The 18,361-nt window shown below is 37.5% G+C and overlaps 7 protein-coding genes across 10 annotated transcripts in view; 2 read left to right on the top strand and 5 right to left on the bottom strand.

Annotated features, from left to right (window-relative positions):
• The window catches only part of LOC111803707 (heavy metal-associated isoprenylated plant protein 43-like), a 946-nt gene extending 459 nt beyond the window's left edge, over nucleotides 1-487 (bottom strand). The window contains exons 1-2 of the mRNA XM_023688231.1: nucleotides 253-487; nucleotides 22-187 (exon numbers count right to left, since the gene is read on the bottom strand). Of these exons, the coding sequence (XP_023543999.1) occupies nucleotides 22-187; nucleotides 253-340 (254 nt within the window). The 5' untranslated portion in view covers nucleotides 341-487. The remainder of the gene's footprint in view (nucleotides 1-21; nucleotides 188-252) is intronic.
• A 791-nt stretch (nucleotides 488-1,278) lies between these two features.
• LOC111803234 (salicylate carboxymethyltransferase-like) lies at nucleotides 1,279-4,682 on the bottom strand. Of its 2 annotated transcripts, none has more exons than XM_023687551.1 (5): nucleotides 4,589-4,682; nucleotides 4,193-4,518; nucleotides 2,846-2,924; nucleotides 2,523-2,777; nucleotides 1,279-1,755 (listed from the first exon to the last, which is right to left on the bottom strand). In XM_023687551.1, exons 1-5 carry the CDS (start codon nucleotides 4,661-4,663, stop codon nucleotides 1,402-1,404), a joined length of 1,089 nt encoding a protein of 362 aa, XP_023543319.1. In that variant the 5' UTR covers nucleotides 4,664-4,682; the 3' UTR covers nucleotides 1,279-1,401. The 2 variants fall into 2 exon arrangements, with proteins under 2 accessions (XP_023543319.1, XP_023543318.1); XM_023687550.1 differs by having other exon boundaries at nucleotides 1,279-1,758; nucleotides 2,526-2,777.
• Nucleotides 4,683-7,173: 2,491 nt separating this feature from the next.
• On the top strand, nucleotides 7,174-9,297 carry LOC111804188 (salicylate carboxymethyltransferase-like). Its single transcript, XM_023688906.1, has 5 exons — nucleotides 7,174-7,281; nucleotides 7,881-8,006; nucleotides 8,231-8,509; nucleotides 8,583-8,825; nucleotides 8,905-9,297. Exons 1-5 carry the CDS (start codon nucleotides 7,207-7,209, stop codon nucleotides 9,259-9,261), a joined length of 1,080 nt encoding a protein of 359 aa, XP_023544674.1. The 5' UTR covers nucleotides 7,174-7,206; the 3' UTR covers nucleotides 9,262-9,297.
• Nucleotides 9,298-9,683: 386 nt separating this feature from the next.
• On the bottom strand, nucleotides 9,684-10,400 carry LOC111803706. Its single transcript, XM_023688230.1, has one exon. It carries the CDS (start codon nucleotides 10,398-10,400, stop codon nucleotides 9,684-9,686), a length of 717 nt encoding a protein of 238 aa, XP_023543998.1.
• A 963-nt stretch (nucleotides 10,401-11,363) lies between these two features.
• LOC111803931 (lipid phosphate phosphatase epsilon 1, chloroplastic-like) lies at nucleotides 11,364-13,813 on the top strand. The gene is made up of 4 exons (XM_023688550.1): nucleotides 11,364-11,922; nucleotides 12,192-12,417; nucleotides 13,215-13,288; nucleotides 13,389-13,813. Exons 1-4 carry the CDS (start codon nucleotides 11,500-11,502, stop codon nucleotides 13,620-13,622), a joined length of 957 nt encoding a protein of 318 aa, XP_023544318.1. The 5' UTR covers nucleotides 11,364-11,499; the 3' UTR covers nucleotides 13,623-13,813.
• Nucleotides 13,734-16,310, bottom strand: LOC111803927 (putative pentatricopeptide repeat-containing protein At3g47840). 2 transcript variants are annotated; one of them, XM_023688545.1, is made up of 2 exons: nucleotides 16,147-16,310; nucleotides 13,734-16,053 (listed from the first exon to the last, which is right to left on the bottom strand). In XM_023688545.1, exons 1-2 carry the CDS (start codon nucleotides 16,148-16,150, stop codon nucleotides 13,847-13,849), a joined length of 2,211 nt encoding a protein of 736 aa, XP_023544313.1. In that variant the 5' UTR covers nucleotides 16,151-16,310; the 3' UTR covers nucleotides 13,734-13,846. The 2 variants fall into 2 exon arrangements, with proteins under 2 accessions (XP_023544313.1, XP_023544314.1); XM_023688546.1 differs by having other exon boundaries at nucleotides 16,168-16,310.
• A 153-nt stretch (nucleotides 16,311-16,463) lies between these two features.
• On the bottom strand, nucleotides 16,464-18,346 carry LOC111803930 (mannan endo-1,4-beta-mannosidase 7-like). 2 transcript variants are annotated; one of them, XM_023688549.1, is made up of 4 exons: nucleotides 18,018-18,346; nucleotides 17,745-17,939; nucleotides 17,543-17,665; nucleotides 16,464-17,440 (listed from the first exon to the last, which is right to left on the bottom strand). In XM_023688549.1, exons 1-4 carry the CDS (start codon nucleotides 18,318-18,320, stop codon nucleotides 16,805-16,807), a joined length of 1,257 nt encoding a protein of 418 aa, XP_023544317.1. In that variant the 5' UTR covers nucleotides 18,321-18,346; the 3' UTR covers nucleotides 16,464-16,804. The 2 variants fall into 2 exon arrangements, with proteins under 2 accessions (XP_023544317.1, XP_023544316.1); XM_023688548.1 differs by having other exon boundaries at nucleotides 17,745-18,346.
• Between the last annotated feature and the right edge of the window lie 15 nt (nucleotides 18,347-18,361).

Raw genomic sequence — 18,361 nt, 5'->3', positions numbered from 1 at the left:
CATGAGGGTGGGGGGGTGGGCTTGGGCGGTGGGTTGGGCTTGGGTGGCGGTCCAATGGTGTCTATATCAGCAATCTTGCCAGCGCAAGAAATGGCCTTCCGGGTACGTGTAACTATGTCGTAGGGATCCGCCGTGCCCGTCACGGCCAAGGTCCCCTTGGCTTCGTCCATCTCAATCTTGTCCACCCCTGCACCAAAAGTTATTTACAAACCAAAAAACAATCCAATATCCAGAAGAAGAAGGAGGAGATACCTTCTATGGCAGTAACAGCTTTGAGGACTTTGGTCTTGCATTTGTGGCATGCAATGTCAAGTTTCAGAATGGTTTTGGTCATCGCCATGGGAGGAGAAGTGATAGAGTCATGGGTTGTTGGTCGAATTATATAGAATTAGCTCACCCTCTTCGATCAACTGGGATTATTAATCCGACGGTCCTGGAGAATTTGACTTCACCCATTTCATTACTCTAAAGTCAGCGGAAGTTGCACCAATACTTGATCAAAGAATTTTCTTTGAACATCAAGGAAATCATAACAAAAAAACAAAGAAAAAAAAAAAGTTGACGATCTCTTTGGACTAATTAATTTGTCCTAACTTCTAATTTTCACATGTTTTTCCCGGGTTCATTTCTAAGAATTTTCCTTTTTTTTTTTCTTTTTTTTTTTCTTTTTTTGCCGAGAGACCTAATTAATAGATTTTTCAAATTCGGGAATTTGGTAACACAAAATTGAAATTTAATAAAAATATGGACTTAATTTAGAATTTAATCCATTTAAAAAATATTAGTGAAATTTAGTTATAATTTATTAAGAGTTGGCTTTGAATATGACTTCTAAAATGTAAAAAAAAAAAAAAAAAAAAAAAAAAAAAAAAAAAAAAAAAAGNAGTTCTCTCATAAAGATTAAAGAGATTACAGTTCTCTCCCTTTATTAAGCTACTAATAGTATTAAAAGGAAAGAAAGTTAAAAGAGTAAGCTTTCTCTCTAAGTTTTTAAAACGCATATGTTAATGAAGAATGTTTCGTGCTCTTATACCATTTGTAATCGTCCAAGCCCACCGCTAGAAGGTATTATTTGCTTTGCCTTGTTATATATATAGTCGTAAACCTCGCAGTTTTAAAACGCGTCTACTAAGGAGAGGTAAGAAATGTTTCGTTCTCCTCTCCAACCAATGTGAGATCTCACACTCTTATATTCAACCGTGCAACATTTTAAGCGGTGGAATGAGGATGAGAGAGGCTGTCAGTGTCTGCAACGACAAAAATCCAAGCATGTAAATGTGGCTTACAAGATTCAATGTCCTATAAAAACACAACACGTTTTGTCACAAGCTTCGTTCATAGTTTTGGTACAGAATTACATACAACAATATTTTATTAAGTAGATGGGTTTTTTTTGTCGTGTCACTTTGGTTTAGTGAGGGAAACAGTGACATTGACAAGACTAGGTTTCTCTTTTGCCTTACGGTCTGCTATGATCTCACCGTATTTGATGAACAATTCATCCATAATTTGGTCTCCAAAATGGCTTGCAAGAATTGGTTCAGCTATAGCCCTTATGCCCTTTGCTACGTTGTCGCTGCTACTCTTGAAACCGTCTAATGCGTTGTTGCTGAATTGATTGCTGGAAACGTCCCAAACCCTAATGCCATCCACCACAAAGGATCCTTCTTTTGCAACCTCAATCTCTATTTCTGTTGGTGTAGGCTTGTATTTGGGTATGTTGAAGCTCTCCAATTTCTCCACTTCTATCTTTCCCTGTCATTATTATTTTTTTTTTAATTTTTTTTTTTTTATGCCAAGTTATAACGCTTAAGACGGATAAATTATGTTGAGAATTGCTAGAAGAGGAGTCTCACGTCAGCTAATTAAGGAGTTGATGATGAGTTTATAAGTAAGGAATACATCTTCATTGTTATGAATATGAAGCCTTTCCGGAAGTCGAAAGAAAAGTAATATTCTTAACTTAGCTATGCGAAAAGAATTTTCAAACTGTCAAACAAAGAAGTTGAGACTCTCCAAGTGTTGAACAAAGGGTGTACTTAATTTGAGGGCTCTAGAGAAGGAGTCAAGCTTTGATCAAGGGGAGGCTCTTCGAGGGCTACATAGGCCTTAGGGGAAACTCTATGGTGTACTTTGTTCGATGAGAGAATTGTTGAGGATCGTTAGTTGATCATGGATTTACAAGTAAGAAATAAATCTCTATTAGTAAGAGACCTTTGGAGGAAGCCACTAAAACTTATACTCAAAGGGAACAATATCATACCATTGTGGAGGGTCGACCTTTTGAAGAAGCCAAAAGTAAAGTCATAAGAGCTTAAGCTCAAAGTAGACAATATCATACGATTATGGAGGGTCGACCTTTTGAAGAAACCAAAAGTAAAGCCATAAGAGCTTAGGCTCAAAGTAGACAATAGGGTCGACCTTTTGAACAAGTCAAAAGTAAAGCCATAAGAGGTTAAGTTCAAAGTGGACAATATCATATCATTATGGAGGGGTCGTGATTCTTAACCAGTGATGGTTACCGTGGAGACCATGTCGTTAAGCGCCACAGCCAAAAGCTCCCAAGTGGAAGAACACTCCCTACTAGCTGGGTTTTGGCTTTTCCTTCCCGGGAGTGTAAAAATCATGCAACCCCCACCCACCAATTCTTGTGCACGACACTTGAGAAACAAGGAGAAGTCCTTTTGGAATTGGTCATAATAAGCTCTCAGCACACTCTCTGGGCTCGTCTCAGCCATAAAAATGTTTCTTTTATTCTCCTCCAACCCTTCAGGAACCTAACCAAAAATTTACCAAAAAATTTACGAACAAAGTGAGTGGTTAAGTAAGATGTGCACTACCTTACCTTAGATAGCCAATGAAGGCTATAGGAAGAATGAATAAAGTGGACGCTATGGGAAGGGAAAAGCCTGCCATAGAAAGACCCAGTGTTAAGGATATTTAGTAATAAATTATACTTTCCCGTATATATTATATTTGATATTTTATTATAAGGCAAATATTAGATATTTGCCTTATTACCATAGGTATCTTTCCATTTATTGTTATTTCCATTTATTACTATTTCCATATCCTTGTAATTTATTTGATTATAAATAAGATAACTTTCACACCATTTAGGTGTGGTGGATTAATCAAACATTCACATGGTATCAGAGCCATTTTGGTTTAGCAACCCGGATTCTTTCTTTTCAATGGCTTTTGAAATCTTCTACTGTTCTTCTCCACCACCCCTGCTGGCTTTGACACCGCAGGAGCAGTCTTCATGGCTACCGCAGGCGGAGCTGATTAATTACTCTTCGGCTCCACCCTATTGACCTCCAAATCATCCTTCACCATACTCTGTACATACAACCTCACCTTTTCCAAATATAGTCTCTTTCATTTTCTTCTCAATTTTCCCTTTATCCTTCATCCTTCACAGAAACCCTAATCTTAGGATCTTCATCAGCATTTCTCTTCGGAAATATACAGAATCTCGATAAGCCTATCGACCTTTTGCAGAGATTTACCTTTGGCACTGGCATCTTCGCCAACCAAGTTGCTGCCGCCCTTCTCGCCAAAATTGGCTCCTTCGCCCCAATGTGGCGACTCTTCCGGCTGCCCTTCTTGCCAAAATTGGCTCCTTCGCCCAATGTGGCGACTCTTCCGGCTTCAACATTGTCTTTGTCCCTTGCTCTAGGTTTCCCCTTCTACTTCTTGGGGTTAGACATATTCTCACCAGAGCCAAGGTAGCATCGTCGCTAAGCGACAATCCCTGTTTATGGGTTAGACATATTCTCGTCGAAGCCAAGGCAGCATCGCCGCTGAGCGGCGATCCCTCTGCAATTTTCGATGGCCAAGAAAGTGTTTCTTTACGCCTCCTCTGAACCAGGTTGTTGACATCTTCACGAAAAGTGTTTCTCAACCTCTTTGAATTTTTCAGATCCAAGCTTCACGTTCGTTCAAATCCGACGCTCAGCTTGCGGTGGGGTGTTAAGGATATTTAGTAATAAATTATACTTTCCCGTATATATTATATTTGATATTTTATTATAAGGCAAATATTAGATATTTGCCTTATTACCATAGGTATCTTTCCATTTATTGTTATTTCCATTTATTACTATTTCCATATCTTGTAATTTATTTGATTATAAATAAGATAACTTTCACACCATTTAGGTGTGGTGGATTAATCAAACATTCACACCCAGGCACCCCAGTAACGAGACAAGGCCCAAGATCAGCGCCAATCTTCATTTTCAAACGTTCAAGGAAGCTAGGCAGGGATTTGAAGATGGTATTGAAGTCATTTCCGGGTAAGTCGTTTAACAAAACTTGATATTCGATTGGTTCCTTGCGGAGCTTCCGACGAGCCTTTTCGACTGCCTCAAGGAGTTGGGACACTGGCATCAAAGCGTTGGGTCCAGAAGAACAGCCCAAATCCGCGATGGTTAAAGTGGTTGGAAAAGTGGAGCAGTAGAGGTTGACAATGGCTTCCTCAGCAATTGGCATCGTCATTGATATCACCTTCGACTGTTACAAAAACATGTTAAATAAGAGGAAAAGCTCACTCGAAGGAGTAACTATGAAAAAAGATAGGGACCTGAAGACGGGAATTGGTAGCATAGCTAAGATCTCCAACTCCTCCATTCATGTGAAGAACTTCAGCTACTTCCATGTTCTCTCTCTCTCAATGTGTTGCTGTTTATCTTTGGCTAAACGGGTCCATTCTCTTATAGACCCGGAAACGTGTCACAAAAGTAGGATAGGGTTAGATTATAATATTGTTTTCTGAATTTATTGGATTGAATATTAATCCAAACTGAATTTGAAAATTCTAACTCATTTCAAATTGGAAACCAATCTAATTCAACTCAATCCAATCCATATTTAATTGGGCAATTAGGATTGACCAAACTTCCTAGATATCTCACCATTTAATTACTCCTATTTAAAAAATTAGTGTTTCATAAAATAAAAGCAGTTCAATTAAAATGATAATAAGAATAAGAATAAGAAAAGAAAAACAAAGGTGGATAACCTAATACATAACAACGTCCTAATATGAAATGAGTTATTAAAAAAAATTACCTAAATCGACAATGTTAAAGGACTCTATCGTCTTCTTAAAATATTTTGATAGATAAGAACTAATAATCTAGAGCTGTTTGAAGAGATCTCCAGTGTGATGTTTGAATTGTTTCTTTCCTTCTTTAATGTCACCTTACCATCTCTATACGACAAACAAGTCGTTTTTATAAGGGAGAAAGCTTTTATTTTAAAATCATACCAATTGGTTTACGCAAACTAAGCTTTAGATCGGTGCTTGAACATTATACCAAATATCAAAAATTTCTCATAACTTTACCTAACTTTTCAAGTTCATTAAGTTTATAGTAATTTTATCTATTTTTGCCTTTGATTTATTTTCGTTAGATTCAAGAGAAAGATGATGTGTAGTTGTAATTTATTACACATAAAACATAAATTTAGTAAAGAATCTTATCACCAAATAAGAAATCTATCTATATATATATAAATAAGTGTCCTCTAGTCTCCTCTCGTCTCTTTTACCCAACAAAATTTATTTGAGCTGAATTTAATTCAAATATATAAAAAATTTGTAGATGAAGTTGATTCAATAGTTTTTCTAAAATTAAATTTAAATTTTTTATTTTAAAATATATATTTTTATTACCATACCATTATATATACATATATTTATTTTATTTTTTATTAATTTTGGTGAAATGGTCAAATTAACATAAAATGTAAAAATGCATACTAGAGACGTAGAATAAAAGGAATATATTTGGTAAAAGTTGGGAACAAAACTGGAAAACATGTCAGATTCAAATTAACACACTTACTTTGAATGTAGCCAGGAAGAGGATAAAAGGAGGATAGAGAGAAAGAAGAGCTGGCAACAAAAGGAGAGACATAAAAAACATGTTTTTTTTTTTTTTTTTTNTTTAACTTTTAACCATTAAAAATTTATATAAACATTCTTTTTAGAAAAAATAAAAAATAAAAATAACAACTTCTCCTGCCTTCTTTGAAATCCTCAAACAAAGTACTCTGATATCATATTAGAAACTATGACTTTTCAAAATGATACGATATTGTCCCCTTCAAGTCTAAGCTCTTAAATATTTCACTCCTCTCTCCATCCAACGTATGTAGATCATTTACATGTAGCTTTCAAAATAAAGAAAAAGTAAGTACACCCAAAACACTAACTCATCGGAATCAAATTCTTCTTCAAGTGTATCCGCATAGATTTTGGCAAGAGAATGAAACTAACGACATTTGTTTCGACATCCTGATTCTGATATCAAAATATGACTCACGATCAAAATAAGTAAAGAAGCAAACGAAAAACTTGATCATACTGATTGATTTAGGTCGGGTTGATAAGTTTTTCAAATTATGGAGTTTTTTTAACACTCATCTTTAACAAATTTATGAGTAAATGAGGCTTAATTTTTTTTTTTTTTTTTTCTCTTCTAACATTTTTTTTTAGATCTAATTAGATCAATCAAATTAAATTAAGTGGCATATTCTTCAATCTAAACAATAAGTTAAAAAAGCATCGCCAACGAGGACGATGAGGGCAACCATGTCCATACATCCAAAGCTACTTTATTTTTATGGTCTGTAATTTTGAGGAATTTCTTAAATGAAATGATTGGACAGCCTCTTCAACAAATATTCTCAAATCTAAATAAATCAGACTATAACATAAACCTCCAAAACTTAGATAAATTAACATTATTACTTTTAAACAAAACCAATGCTTAAAAATAAATATTTACTTAAACATTTTTCTCTTCAACCATTCTTACTTTTAGTATTACTGTGAATGATGGATGAACAAAAAAAAAATAAATTGGTTAATTTCGAGACGATTATATGTAAAAAAAAATTAATTGTTAAATTATAATATTAATATTTGAATTTTAAAAATTATGATGGTAAAATATTATTTATATATATATATATATAGTATTTTTTTGCTTATAAAATATATTGTATTAGAAAATAAAAATTTTAAAATAATTTTTTTTTTTTCAAAACATAATAAATAGGAAAAAATTGAACCAAATCCAGATTTAATCTGTGATTGTAACTATAGAAAACATGTAAATATGTATGTGGTGGGTAGGCGAAGGGAATTATAAATAAAGCGTCTCTCCCACAGCTTGAGAAGCACAAACAGAAATGGAAGTTAAGAAAATACTCCATATGAATTCAGGAGTTGGGGTCCATAGCTATGCCAAAAACTCCTTACTTCAGGTATTCTTTTTTTTTTTTTTTTTTTTNCTAACCAATCACTCCGCTATCAAATCTTCTTCAACGATCTCCCTGCAAACGATTTCAATGCCATCTTTAGATCCTTGCCAGGTTTGTTGGACAATTTGAAGGCCCAAATTGGAGGTGATTTTGGGCCATGTTTCTTCAATGGCGTGCCGGGTTCGTTTTATGGCAGGCTCTTTCCTAACAAAAGTTTGCATTTTGTTCATTCTTCTTACGGTCTCCATTGGCTCTCCCAGGTGATTTTCAAAATCTTAAATTCTCTATAAATAAAAAATAAAATAAAAAAATTATTAAGTATGAAATTGAAAGGTTCCTGAAGGGATGGAGATGGAAAACAAAGGGAACATATTCATAGACGCTACAAGTGGGGAGAATGTGATTGAAGCGTTTCGTAGGCAATTTGAAAAGGATTTTTCAGTGTTTTTGAAGTGTCGGGGAGAAGAAGTGGTAGGAGGTGGAGGAATGGCTCTTACACTGTTAGGAAGAACAGACAAAACTTATTGTTACGCTTATCAACTCNAAAATCAATACTGCTTTTGCATTAAACTTTTTTTTATTTATTATTGTGATTTGATTAGCATAAGGCAATATCCACTGCATGGCCTATCATAAAGGAAGCCATTCAAGACTTGTGCACTCACAACCTTCCAACCACTTTCAACATCGCAGATTTGGGGTGTGCTTCGGGGCCTAACACTCTTATGATCGTGTGAATGTTTGATTAATCCACCACACCTAAATGGTGTGAAAGTTATCTTATTTATAATCAAATAAATTACAAGGATATGGAAATACTAATAAATGGAAATAACAATAAATGGAAAGATACCTATAGTAATAAGGCAAATATTAGATATTTGCCTTATAATAAAATATCGAATATAATGTATATGGTAAACTATAATTTATTACTAAATATCCTTAACAGATCGTCTCCAATTTAATCAAACAGCTTCACCACTTTTATCAAAACCTCCCTAACCAATCACTCCGCTATCAAATCTTCTTCAACGATCTCCCTGCAAACGATTTCAATGCCATCTTTAGATCCTTGCCAGGTTTGTTGGACAATTTGAAGGCCCAAATTGGAGGTGATTTTGGGCCATGTTTCTTCAATGGCGTGCCGGGTTCGTTTTATGGCAGGCTCTTTCCTAACAAAAGTTTGCATTTTGTTCATTCTTCTTACGGTCTCCATTGGCTCTCCCAGGTGATTTTCAAAATCTTAAATTCTCTATAAATAAAAAATAAAATAAAAAAATTATTAAGTATGAAATTGAAAGGTTCCTGAAGGGATGGAGATGGAAAACAAAGGGAACATATTCATAGACGCTACAAGTGGGGAGAATGTGATTGAAGCGTTTCGTAGGCAATTTGAAAAGGATTTTTCAGTGTTTTTGAAGTGTCGGGGAGAAGAAGTGGTAGGAGGTGGAGGAATGGCTCTTACACTGTTAGGAAGAACAGACAAAACTTATTGTTACGCTTATCAACTCTTGAATTTAGCTCTCAAGAAAATGGTTGCAGAGGTGAATATATATAAACATTGGTTAAAGTTTGCATTTTTTATTTTGACTCATTTATTAATGATATGATTTGGAATTACAGGGAATGGTGGAAGAGGAGAAAATGGATAGATTCAACATACCCAACTTCATGCCAACTCCACAAGAAATAAAAGATGAAATCCAAAAGGAAGGAAGCTTCATGATGAATCGTCTTGAAGTGTCCAGAATTGATTGGAACTTCTACAATATTGATGCAACAAGTGTGGATGTGGGTGTTGATAGCAGTTATAACATTGCAAAGTGCATTAGATCTGTGATGGAACCACTTATGATCCCTCACTTTGGAGAACCCATTATGGAACAACTATTTGATAGGTACAGAAAAATAGTTAAGGATGAGATGTCCAACAAAAAGATTGAGTTCATCAATCTCACTGTTTCTCTCATTAGAATATAAAATGATTAAAAAAAATAATGATAATATGATGTGGTGCAATGGAATGGTGGGTTATTTAGTTGTTTCCATACTATATGCAAATGGAAATGTGTAGTTGAGGCCATGTTGCATTCAAACGTATTCAATAATTCTGTACTCTAGAAAGCTATCCTATGTTTATGAAATTATTAACAACCATATATTTTAGAATTTAAATTAATAGTTGTTCTTATCTTGTGTTATATGAAATTATTTACAATCAAAATGTTTAGAATTCAAATTAATGGGTGTTCTTAGTTGAGTTGATGTTGTGGAAATATTTTTGGAATTTTAAAATTTTATTTTAGTGAGAAATTCAGGCTATTTCACGTTGATTTCAACGTGAAGTGTAAATGAACATATTTATTTTATTTACTTTTATATTCATTATATTCAAACTGAAATTAACCTCGGAGGCAACTTCCACTTGGGAGGACGACGGCGCCGGATTCTTCCCAGCGAAACTTCAACTCTCGTGCAATGAACGCGTCGATCCTTCGCTCAAACTCCTTATTGCTTAGCTCCTCCCCGTTCCGTACACTTTCCGGCAAAACCCCTCCTCCCCAAATCGCCTCCGCCTCTACCTCTGCTCGCCCGAACACTCCTCCACCGAATTCGCTCCATGCTAACTTCAATTTCTCCGATCCCGAACTGAAATCCTCTATTTCTTCAGTGAAGGCCGCCGCCGTTGTTGACCTCACCTCTGAAATTACCTCTTTATCCTCGTACGCGATCTCCTCAAGCTCTAGGTCAGAGCAGAGCCGCCCATTTGGCTCACTCCCAGGCAAAGACAGAGACGTAAGAGCCCCGTCTTTTACAAGTTCGTTTACGAGCTCCGTTTCAACATTGTCACCGGTGAATTTTCCGCCGGAGAAGCGGTGGGGCTTGGCAATTAGAGCGATGATAATGGTGTTACAGAGCATGAAACCGAAAACAGGACTTGTAAAATAACCGGAGATTTGAGAAATGTAATCGCTTGAAACTCTGAGAATCAAAGGGAGGCGGCTAAACGTCCAAACGAGAAATGCCATCGCCGCGGAAACCTCTGTAAACCGAAGAAACTTCAGTAAGGTTCGGAGATGATCGGAGAGTCCCATTGCTTCAACTTCCTCTGTTTTCATTGCGAAGAGAAAAGTGTGAAATGGGGTTCAACGAAAGCATGGTTTAAAGCAGGGGAAAAAAAATGCCTTTATTCCCTTTTCTTCCCTTTATTGCTTGAACTTTCTTCAAATAGTTAATGAGCAGGATTTCTCATATGGGTTTCTTTCTTTTCTGGGGAAAAAGCTCTGTCCGGAAGCAAAACAGGGATTCGTTTGGTGGGTGTCATTTCCACGGCCGTGATAAGTTCAGAGGAAGCTTGGTTGGTTGAGGGAATAAAACGAGAAGTTTCTTTTGAGGAGCTTTATATTTGAATGTGAAATAAAGAAGCTTTATATTTCTCACCGGAGGAGGAAAGTTGAACGGAATATATTGGAAGCCGTTGCCGGAGAAGCTTTCACTGTTCACTCTCTTTTCTTTTCCCTTCTTTAACAAATCAAAAAGGGTCTAATATTTAAAAAAAGAAAAGCATCTGATTTATTACATGTTTTACTTTCTCCGTGAGAATGAGAGCACACTAACTGGGCCTTCCAAGTTTCTTAATGGGCCTACAGTGACTGAATTCGGGCTTTGTACCATTCGTGAAAGCCCATTGGGCTCAAAATAGTTCTTCGGCCCATAGAAAATTTTAGCTTTATATTTGTATATTATTATTCTAAACCATTTGATTGATATACTAAATTTAAACGGTCGATAATTTTCTTGTACATTTTTTGTTATTAAAATTGTTTGTACTGTTTTAAGTTTTAATAAAATTGGTAATTTAATCCCAAAAAATCCCTTAATGCTGTGATATAAATGCATAATAGCATCTTTTAAAATATGTTCTATTTTTAGTTCCCCAAATATATTCAATTAATAAAACTGTGGTCTGTAGCGTTTTATAGAAACTGACAGAGCCAGTCGATGTTCTTCAGCTTTTCGTCAACTATTTAAGACAATTTGATGCCAACTTGAATTCCATGAATTTGGTGAATGCTTTGCCGCCGAGTGGCTATTAAAAATTTGTTTCTTTGACTGCTTGTTTAGCAACCAGCCACACAATGAGACATCGCCCAAGAAGCTGTGGCGGCCCTGGATGCTTCCTCTCATCCTCTTTAACCAAAAAAAAATTGAGCGTTTATGGAATCTATAACCCTTGATTTCCCCACTATTCTTTGTTGCCTTATTAGAATGCCTTTGACACCCTCTTGGGCTTCGACCCAAATGCCGCCGTCAATCGCCTCGAATTTTCACCCTTCTTTCAAAACTTTCTCTACCGAGAGAATTTTGAAGCTTCATTCCTTTAAACCCACATCGTCTCTTGAAATCCCTCCATTGAATCTTGTTTTCGTTCGTGGGTTTGTCTCGAAGGAAGCTTTAATTCGGAAGAACGGAGTTTGGGGTTGTTGTGGTATGGCTGAATTGACTAGAACTTCTTCTATTAGGTGTGCCAATGGAGATGAGGGCTTTGGAAGCTTAGAGACAGAGTCGTTCTTTGATGGGTCTTCTGAATTTCATCCTGAGATTGCGGCTGGTGGGCTGGAGGCCTTACTCAATAAGCTGGTTGGTCAATTTTGCTAGTTTTTTCTTCATTTCTTGCTTTCGTCTGCTGCATCGTAGCCTTTTTAACCACTGTCTCGACACCAATTTATTGCCTCGAATCATTTTAAAGTTGATGCTTGAACAAAAACTTGGGCGATTTTGTTGGTTAGTTGTAAATTGTATGCTTAATACACCCCTCCATATCTCTGTTACGATCTTTCCAAACCCGCATGATTTTGTTAGTTTGGGACTTATCTGTATTGTTTAGTAACATTGTTGTTTGTTTCCAGAGCAAGTGGCTTGTTGCTGCCCTCTTTGCTGCCATAATTCTTTTGAGGCATGATGCCGAAGCTTTGTGGACTGCCATGGGATCTGTCATTAATGCTATACTTTCTATTGTACTGAAAAGGATACTAAACCAAGAGCGGCCTATTGCCACATTGAGACCTGATCCTGGAATGCCCTCTTCTCATGCACAATCCATATTCTTCATTGTCATATTCGCCGCTCTGTCCGGTAATTGAGTGAATATAATGTTTGCTTCTATTAAAACTTCCGCAGTTATGCTCATGGCACACACCATTAATCTCCAAGAAAACTTCGCTCATTCTTGGCCAACCATGAGAGACAACCTATGCTGTAAGGCATGAAGTTTTCAAATTTAGAACCCAAGACTTTGAAGTGTAATTTCATATACCAATCCCTTATCAGTATAGCATCCTCACTTTCGTTACTTCCTTCAGGTTCAGAATAACATGTTGTTTGGGACCCCAAGACCATATTCCTATTCTTCTCCTTTTATTCATTAAAATCTGATCTTTATCGAGTTAAAGGTGGAAGAGTTGTAACAGCCCAAACCCACCGCTAACAAATATTGTCTTATTTGGACTTTCTCTCAATGTTTTAAAACGAGTCTATTAGGGAGAGGTTTCCACACCCTTATGAGGAATGCTTCGTTCTCCTCTCCAACCCTCCAACCGATGTGGGATCTCACAATCCACCCCCTTTGGGGTCCCAACATCCTCGCTGGCGCACCATCCGGTGTTTGGCTCTGATACCCTTGGTAATAGTCCAAGCCTACCCCTAGCAAATATTGTCCTTTTTGGGCTTTTTCTTTCTTGTCTCCTTAAGGTTTTAAAACGGGTCTGTTTGATAGAGGATTTCACACCCTTATAAATAATGTTTTGTTCTCCTCTCCAACAAGTGGATTTCAGAAAATTGTTTTTTCAGAGTCTCATCCATTCTCTAAAACTTGTAATCCAAAATTTATGTATGAAAACATCATTTTGAACACTACTTCTGATGTTGTGCAGCGGTGGAATGGCTGGGTGTTAATGCAATATCATTGTCTGTCTGTGGACTTTCCTTCATATTTGGTTCATATTTTGTAAGTATATTCTCATATCTTCTCTTTTTAATTGGACCTGGCTGAAGATAATGGTTAAAAGATTGGAAGTCTTATTTTCTTCCTCTCCTGTATTTGACAGTCATGGCTACGAGTCTCACAGAAACTCCATACTATCAGCCAGGTTTTGGTAGGCTCTGTTTTGGGTGGTTCCTTCGCCATTTTATGGTATTTGTTCTGGAAGGCTGTGGTTAGTGAAGCTTTTTCAGCAAATTTGTGGGTTCAAATTGTTGTGGCCGTCGGAGCTTCTGGGTTCTGCGTAGGCTTTGTTATCTATGTCTTAAACAATTGGTTCAAGGATGAAAAATCGGTGTAGTCACATGTACAGGTGAACAACTGCTGATCTCGCCTTTAGATGATGGGAATTGTGTTCATGAAGGCAGATAGGATGTAGATTTGATTGAATCATTCAATGGCTTATAGGAAATAAAAAAAGGCCTCAAAAGGCATTTGTACATTTATGAAAGATCTTTGAAGAATACAAATCTCTTCCAAGCCTCAAACTTTCACTTGTTCTATTCTACTTAATATAATCTTCTGCTATTCTTCCATATCAGTAACTAAATGGTTCAATTCAAGAATATAGATTTCCATTCCTGAAGCCAACTCCTCCAGCATTCTGTATATGTCTTCTCCTTGTGGCAGAGAACGATCTCCAGCAACGAACGCGAAAACGCTATCCTTGAGCTTTATCGAAGACCATCCTGGCTCCTTAACCACTCCCTTTGATTTCATTATCATTCTTATATTTGCTGCTTCCTTCCACTTTCCTTTGGCCGCAAAAATGTTTGCTAAGGTTATGTGAGTCCCAGCACAATTTGGGTTTAACTTTAGAACTTCCGCAGCAGCACGTTGTCCACAATCAACATCGCCATGTATTCTACATGCCCTCAGCAAAGTAGACCAGACTACATCGTCCCGTTGAAATGGCATGCTTCTGATCAAGCTCTCTGCGTCGTTTAATCGCCCTGCTCGACAAAGAAGATCGATCATGCATCCATAGTGTTCTTTTGAAGGAGTGATGTGATAATCTTTACTCATTGAGTTGAAGTAGTGGAAGCCAAGGTCAACCATTCCTGCATGGCTACATGCAGTAAGAACGCCAATGAAGGTCACCGAGTCTGGTCTCAAACCAACCTTTTGGATACTTTCAAACAATTCAATGGCTTCTTGGCTATGTCCATGTTCCGCATACCCACTGATCATAGCTGTCCATGAAATAATATCATCTTTCAATGAATCCATAAATATTTTAGAAGCTTCCGTGATGCTCCCACATTTTGCGTACATAATAATGAGAGCACTACATACCATGGCTGTTTGTTCTAACCCAACAGACAAAACATGAGCATGTAATTGCTTCCCCTGCTCGAGAATCGCCATACTTCCACATACACTAAGAACGCTAGCCAGGGCAAACTCATTTGGTTTCGGTCCTTCGCTTCTCATCTGTGATAGATACTCAAAAGCTTCTTTGCCATAGCCTACTTGAGAATATGCAGCAATTATAGTGCTCCAAGTAATGACATCTTTAAAATTCATGGAACAAAATACCTTTGAAACTGAAGCTAACTCCCCACATTTTGAGTACATGGTCATGATAGAATTAGCAACTGACAACGCATTCAGAAACCCCACACGTAAAACATGAGCATGTAGCTGTTCCCCCCACTTCAACCGTGCAAGATTGGCACAACCAGAGATAACAGCAGCAAATGTATATTCATTTGGAATCACATTGCTGTCCTTCATTCTTCTAAATGCTTGAATCCCGCATTCCTCCTTACCCATTTGAACGTAGGTCGTTACAATTGTCGTCCACGAAACGACATCGGGAGCCCTCATCTTTCCAAGCATATACAAACCATAATCTAGCTTACCACATTTGTTATACATGGTAGCCATCGAATTGGCCACGAAGGAGCTCTCATCGAATCCTTTCTTCAATGTCTGTGTATGAATTGCTCTTCCATGATTCAGTGCACCTGAATCAGCACTGGCCTTCAATGCTATAGCATATGCATACGAGTCATATTCCACCTTCGACCTCCCCATTTCAGAAAAGTAAGCCAGCCCTTTCTCGTTATACCCAGCACGAACAAGCCCAGTTATAACTGCCGTCCAAGTCACAGTATTTCTTGTTGGCATTTCATCGAACACTTCACAACTTCTCCCAACTTCTCCAATTTTCATATACATGTCGAGAAGAGCGCTACCCACGAAAACAGAGTTGACTAGACCTGTTTTGATTGAAAACCCATGCAAATTTGTACCATAAGAACAATTCAAACCGAGCCCACAAGCCTTAAAACCAAGACTAAGCACAAAGGGATCAATTCGGAGCTCAGACTGAAGCCGCATCTTAGAGAACAAAAGCAAGGCTTCAGAGGAGTCTGAGGCATTGACATACCCAGAAATAATATTAGTCCACGAAACCCCATCCCTTTGAGGCATTTTATCAAACATGTCGCGTGCATCTTTCAACTGACTGGTTCTCACTAATTTTTTCAACTCGCTGTTAACTTCGACCAAATCTACCTGATTCGCGAAATGTGTGTTCACGATTGAAGGTTCCAATTTTGTATTTAGATGATGAGGATAATCCTTCGTCTCCGTTCCGGCGAGTGCCAAAACTGTAAAATTTCTCCAAATGTGAGGCCGACGGAATAAGATCATGATGTCTGAGAAGGGCCATGAACATTGTGGACACTTTCCAGGCACCAAGAACTGGAGCCGAATCACAGTGCCTGCATCAAAAGTTGATCAAGTAAGATTGGAAACAGTAATTTCAATAGATTGAGTTATTTTGCTGAACAAATTTGAAGGGGCATTCAAATTACCCATAAAAAAAAGCTCCCAACCAATTTCTCAAAATATTCTCCGGTGCATGGGCGGTCGGTGATCTGGTTGGTTTCTTTACCGATGACCTAAAAAATTGTCCAAGTATCTCATATTTAAAATATTCTTTCCCAATTTTAACAAGAGTCAACAGATTTCTTTTTTTTTTTTTCTTTTTTTTCTTTTTTTTCTTTTTTCTTTTTCCCTCTTCTCCTTCCTCTCACTTCCATTAAAGCAATGAGCATAATTTTTTAATCAAGTATAATCTTTAAAGTTCATATGTTACCTATGCTTAATTTGAAACTAAACAACAAGATAATGCATAATCGAGTATTATATCATTCAAGGATTCATAGTAGAAACTCTATTAGATATTCAAATAAGTTACAACACTCCAAACAAAATCACAAACCAGCAAACACACTGTATATAAAATTGACAACCAACTTCATCTCGAACTCTGTTATTTCTTATGATCTATGTAGTTCATATCTATAAAAACATCCAAACCCCAGATCAAAAACCACAAAAAAGTTTCAGCTTTCCTCCTGGACGAAAGACGATTCATCTCAAAGACAGAAACCATTGCCCGAAATCCCTCCATCCTCCATTAGAACACGAACCCAGATTCTCCATTTTGCAGGTAAGCGTTTAATTTTTTCAATTTCCGATTCGTTTACCCCTTGCGGCCCTTGCCCTCTTCCACTTCTCGATGTTTCTCATTCTAGCGAAAATCCTTCTGATTTGATAGAGTCTGCGAGATTGTTGAGTAATCAAGTTTGCTGTTGAAAGGTTTTGGCTCAGGACTATTTCGTATCCGTCGCGAAAAGAATCCATTCCTTCCGTCAGTAGCTGCCAGAAGAGGCCTCCGGCAGCGGCGCCACCCCTTCTCGCCGATGAATATATTTTATAGTATACTGTGTTGAATAGAAGGTCCCTTCCGTTTGTGCTGAAACCTGGAACCTTCCATGATTTTCCAAATTCTGCGAGGAGAATTGGCTTGTGTAGAATATTCTCTGCATCTTGTATGTGGGCTGAAATCCAATTGTTTAGGAATGAAAGCTGGTATTGCTCATTTGAGCTTGATAGCCATTGATCAGGATAGGAATGAAGAGTGGCAAAATCTATGCCAGGGACTCTGTTGTTGGCTATGAAATCTGTACCAATGTTAGAAGAACCTGGGTTGACGCTCATTCGCTGAGGTGATGAGTGTCCGTAGAACCCTTCTAAACCAGCTTCTAGCAAGTGGTTTCTATCAATTGACTTCACAAAGGAAGCCATTTCCATGATCCAAGCCTATATTTAAACCAACAGTGTAAGCTTCAATGAACCCTTTTTCACATACAATAAATGCAACAGCTATGTCTCAGATCCATGAAAGCGAATGCTAGAACTCACCTGGATTGTCCTTCCAGATGGGTCTGATATGCATCTAGGCTCATTCATAAGCTCCCATGCCATTATTGTCGGATCATCCTTGTAATGAATTCTTGTGAAGCTGTTGTATCTGTTCAGAACGGTCTGAAAAACATGAAATTGTCAGACATCTTCGGGGTCCCAAATCTCCTTTGCTCCTTTTTTCTATGATAATTTAACTTACCCTGATATGATTCTTGTAGAATCCCTTCACAACTGGGTTTCTGAAGAAATCATCATCAGAATTCAGGAACTGCCCGTTACTTCTTGCCCAATTTACATACTGCTTTTTCCCTCCAAAATTTTCATAGTTGTTAACTAAGCTCAATATCAGCTTGATTCCAAATCTTCTGGCCTCAGCTATAACAAAGTCCATTCCCTGTAAAAGAAAAGGTTGAATGAAGCAAAAACAAGAAAGATAGAACACAGCAACATTTGTCTGAATCCTGAAAGATACCTGAAACATTTGTTCATTGTAATTGCCAGGAGAGTATTGAAGAGGTCTATATCCACCATCACTGAAAGCCCAAGTTCTTGCAACCGTAAGGCCATGGCTCGACGCCTCGCGAAACGCAGCGGAGACTTTCGACCTCTGAGATGGATCAGAGGCGACGTACATCAGCCAGTAAGCATTGAAGCCGTTTGCATAATAAGGACTGCCATTCAACAGAAAACGAATTCCTCCAGTTTTGACAAAGCCATCTCCTGCAACACCATGAATGAAAAGGGCCAATAAGGGAGCCAAACCCCAAAGCTTCATTTTCTGTTCTTCTGTTTCTACCAATGGGAGTGGAACAGCGT

Source organism: Cucurbita pepo, chromosome LG10, assembly GCF_002806865.2.
Source record: "Cucurbita pepo subsp. pepo cultivar mu-cu-16 chromosome LG10, ASM280686v2, whole genome shotgun sequence".
NCBI classification, from domain to species: domain Eukaryota; kingdom Viridiplantae; phylum Streptophyta; class Magnoliopsida; order Cucurbitales; family Cucurbitaceae; genus Cucurbita; species Cucurbita pepo.
This window is presented reverse-complemented; position numbering and strand designations above follow the sequence as displayed.

What these genes read in the sequence shown, in the direction of transcription:
- LOC111804188 (XM_023688906.1), top strand. Translation starts at nt 7,207, where the DNA reads ATGGAAGTTAAGAAAATACTCCATATGAATTCAGGAGTTGGGGTCCAT. An exon ending in CCAAAAACTCCTTACTTCAG is followed by an intron (nt 7,282 to 7,880) that starts GTATTCTTTTTT and finishes TGATTTGATTAG; the next exon opens with CATAAGGCAATATCCACTGC. An exon ending in TCAAGAAAATGGTTGCAGAG is followed by an intron (nt 8,826 to 8,904) that starts GTGAATATATAT and finishes TTGGAATTACAG; the next exon opens with GGAATGGTGGAAGAGGAGAA.
- LOC111803234 (XM_023687551.1), bottom strand. Translation starts at nt 4,663, where the DNA reads ATGGAAGTAGCTGAAGTTCTTCACATGAATGGAGGAGTTGGAGATCTT. An exon ending in CTCGTTACTGGGGTGCCTGG is followed by an intron (nt 2,925 to 4,192) that starts GTGTGAATGTTT and finishes CCTTAACACTGG; the next exon opens with GTCTTTCTATGGCAGGCTTT. An exon ending in TTAACGACATGGTCTCCACG is followed by an intron (nt 1,756 to 2,522) that starts GTAACCATCACT and finishes TAATAATGACAG; the next exon opens with GGAAAGATAGAAGTGGAGAA.
- LOC111803706 (XM_023688230.1), bottom strand. Translation starts at nt 10,400, where the DNA reads ATGAAAACAGAGGAAGTTGAAGCAATGGGACTCTCCGATCATCTCCGA.
- LOC111803931 (XM_023688550.1), top strand. Translation starts at nt 11,500, where the DNA reads ATGGAATCTATAACCCTTGATTTCCCCACTATTCTTTGTTGCCTTATT. An exon ending in CATATTCGCCGCTCTGTCCG is followed by an intron (nt 12,418 to 13,214) that starts GTAATTGAGTGA and finishes GATGTTGTGCAG; the next exon opens with CGGTGGAATGGCTGGGTGTT. An exon ending in TCATATTTGGTTCATATTTT is followed by an intron (nt 13,289 to 13,388) that starts GTAAGTATATTC and finishes TGTATTTGACAG; the next exon opens with TCATGGCTACGAGTCTCACA.
- LOC111803930 (XM_023688548.1), bottom strand. Translation starts at nt 18,320, where the DNA reads ATGAAGCTTTGGGGTTTGGCTCCCTTATTGGCCCTTTTCATTCATGGT. An exon ending in TCTACAAGAATCATATCAGG is followed by an intron (nt 17,666 to 17,744) that starts GTAAGTTAAATT and finishes CATGTTTTTCAG; the next exon opens with ACCGTTCTGAACAGATACAA. An exon ending in CATCTGGAAGGACAATCCAG is followed by an intron (nt 17,441 to 17,542) that starts GTGAGTTCTAGC and finishes GTTTAAATATAG; the next exon opens with GCTTGGATCATGGAAATGGC.